The 3,262-nt window shown below is 23.9% G+C and overlaps 1 protein-coding gene across 1 annotated transcript in view; it reads left to right on the forward strand.

Annotated features, from left to right (window-relative positions):
• The window catches only part of LOC115034917, a 4,202-nt gene extending 2,041 nt beyond the window's left edge, over nt 1-2,161 (forward strand). The window contains exons 4-8 of the mRNA XM_029492453.1: nt 39-153; nt 516-766; nt 868-1,083; nt 1,246-1,441; nt 1,693-2,161. Of these exons, the coding sequence (XP_029348313.1) occupies nt 39-153; nt 516-766; nt 868-1,083; nt 1,246-1,441; nt 1,693-2,129 (1,215 nt within the window). The 3' untranslated portion in view covers nt 2,130-2,161. The remainder of the gene's footprint in view (nt 1-38; nt 154-515; nt 767-867; nt 1,084-1,245; nt 1,442-1,692) is intronic.
• The last annotated feature ends 1,101 nt before the right edge of the window (nt 2,162-3,262 follow it).

The raw sequence follows: 3,262 nt of genomic DNA on the forward strand, positions 1-3,262 counted from the left end.
AATCATACTATAATAAACAATTAACAAATTTATTGCAGGTCAATGAAGTTCTTAAAGTTTTTGAAATTAAAAAACAACAAATTCTCACAATCACGACTGACAATGCTAGAAATTTTGTCAAGATGGTAGACTTAATGCATAAAGAAAGTTATGGTAGGTAACAAAAAAAATTAAATTTTTATTTTAGCTTTACAATGTTAAGACTTTTAGTTGTTAGTCTTTAGTTTTTACTTATAATAATTAATGGTAAATACTAAATAATGTTGTAAATTAAATATTAATCAATAAATAAGTAAGAGGTATTATAATATAAATAATATAATGATTTTAGACTATAGTACGTAATGATTTTGGTATCTACACATATAAAAATTAAAAATTGCAAAGTAGTACAAATACCTATGTTTAAGTATTAAATTCATTTGGTATCTATAGTTATTTAAAAATTACAAGGCAATTATTGTTAAACTAAATAAAATTTACATTTTTTGAAAATTTGTTACATATTTCTCAAGATGAAGAATTGTTAGAAGATAATACAAATAATAATCCAATTAGTGAAGATTTGGAATTGGAACCTCTAGATGGCTTAGAAGATGATTTAGTAATTGCGATTTCAAACGAAAACAATGATTTTGATTTTGAAGAACAAACTATGAAGCCTCTACATGTGTTAATTCGTTGCTCTGTACATACTTTACAACTTTGTGTGGAGGATGCACTTAAATCAACATCTGATCGAAAATTTATTTCTAAAATGAGAGAGGTAATATAAGAAAATCATTTACATTTTAAATATTTAAAATATCTGTAGAATGTAATTATTAATTTTAAAATTGTATGAATAATGATTATGGTTGCTCATAGATAGTGAAAAAATTAAGAACACCAACAGTATTTCGAATGATAAAAAGTCTTCATCCACAAGCTAAAAAGGCAATCATTGATGTGGAGACTCGATGGGGTAGTTCTTGTGACATGTTAAATCGCCTCTTAGAGTTAAAAGATGTGTGTAAAGATGTATCCGATACATTTAAAGAATTGAATGTAACTGATGATCAATGGCAGAAAACAGACATTTTAGTATGTTTCATCTTGTATTATTTAATTATTTAATCTTATTTTTAAAATATTTTACCCGAGGTGATAGCTTGTTTCAAAAAGTTTCACTAACATTTTTAACACAATGGTAATTTAAGTATTTAACTATAAACTTGATTATTTAAATATTGATAATTTTGACAGGTAAAAGCTTTATTACCTGCTAAGCAAGCAACAGTTCAACTACAAAAAGAAGACCTGACTATTGGAGATTTTTATGGAATTTGGCTTAGATGTTACAGAGATACTAAGAAAGTAGGATCAGGCTTATCGAAGAGTTTATCTACTTCAATGGAAAGAAGAGAAAAATTATTGTTGGATAATCCTATTTTTTTAGCTGGTAAATTTCAAACTACTATTTTTTTCAAATACATTCTAAAAATAAAATATTCATATTATAATTATATGTTACATTTTTTTCTGCCATTGTAGTAAAAAATAAAAATAATAAATATAATTACTATTTACTAATTATAAATTATATTTGAACAGATATTTTTTCATGTATACCTACATTATTTTATATACCTAATTATTAATTTTAATTTTATATGCCCATTTTTGTGATTTTGAATATTTAAACTGTTTTAGGTATCTATTTAGACCCAAGATTTCAATGTCTCCTAGATAATGACTCCAAGTGTAAATCAATTAATATTTTAGTTGATGTGTGGAAGATGATTTTATGGTTAGATAAAAGTTCAAGACCAATTACAAATGATGAAATTATTGTATCTCCAACTCATTGTGAGGTTGACAATCATAATTTGTCAAATGTTGAAGATGATGATTTGGAAAATTTTATTAAAACTAAAACATGTGTTTCTATACAAGAACAAAATGAAAGCGTTGAAGCAATACCAATTCGTTTGTTATTACAAAGCTATGATAATATTCCACGTTTACATCATTCCTCGGGTATCAGACAGTATTGGCAGGATTTGAAGTTGATTAAACCAGAGCTTTTTAGATTAGCACAAGTAATCCTAAGTGTTCCCGTTACTCAAGTAAGTACTGAACTTTTTTAGATTATTAATTAATAATTATTAATAGTTTTAGATTTTACACTTAAGTTTTAACTTCGGTTACTAATGTTCTTCAATTTTAATTTATTTTTATTAAATATAAATTATAATTTATGATTAAGAACAATAATATAAATTATAATTTTATTTACATGTTAAATTACTATTGAGTTCATTGGCGCAACTAGGGGGGTGCAAAAGTGTCTTTAGCACCCCCAAGTTCTAATTTAGCACCCCTTGTTTTTTAGGTTTAACTGTCATTATTATAGTAAAATACCACCAATTATATGTTTTTAAAATATAATATAGCACCCCACGTTTTAGAGGTCTAGTTGCGCCTATGATTGAGTTAGGTATATACTTATATTATCGAAGTTTTTCAGTAATAAAAAATAGAAAATATTATATAGTTTTAAACTTTTAAATTAAAACTGAAAAGTAAAAAGAATTATGTAGGTACCCATGTAGCGTTTTACTTTTTACTTTTTTAGTGCTTGTACACCATAGAAGGAAAATATAATAATTTTTATTTTTAATTTTATTTTTTAATGGATGTAATTTTTAATTGTTTACTTACTGGTTAACTATTAATCATATGAAGAAAATATTTAATATATTCAATATTGATATTACATAAGCCATAATATGAACATCAAAGTAACAACTATTAATTTTTATATTTGCATTTATTTCTATCCACCCCATTTTATGGTACTTAATTATTATAAAATTCAAAATACTAAAATACAAATAACTATACTATATTTAGGTGTCTGTTGAACGTTGTTTCTCTGGGTTAAAGTTTATTTCATCAGATTTACGCATGTCACTTACAAGTGACATGCTAGAAAAAATAATGATTATACGATGTAATAATATATTTGATACAATTAAGTAATAATTTAGAATTTAGATATTTAATTTATCATCAATTTATGTATTTTATTATTTTTTTTTGTATTGTTAAGATTTTAAAAGTGTTGACTGTTAACTGTTAAATAATCATCAATATGTATTATGTATGTATTATATATTTATATTTTATATTGTTAAAAGTTTAAAACAATTAAACTTATTAAACTTAAAAGTTAAAACTGCCTTAATAATTTATTTAAAAATAAAAAAGACTTTGATGC

This window comes from Acyrthosiphon pisum, unplaced genomic scaffold (genome assembly GCF_005508785.2).
Source record: "Acyrthosiphon pisum isolate AL4f unplaced genomic scaffold, pea_aphid_22Mar2018_4r6ur Scaffold_21526;HRSCAF=24178, whole genome shotgun sequence".
Taxonomy (NCBI): domain Eukaryota; kingdom Metazoa; phylum Arthropoda; class Insecta; order Hemiptera; family Aphididae; genus Acyrthosiphon; species Acyrthosiphon pisum.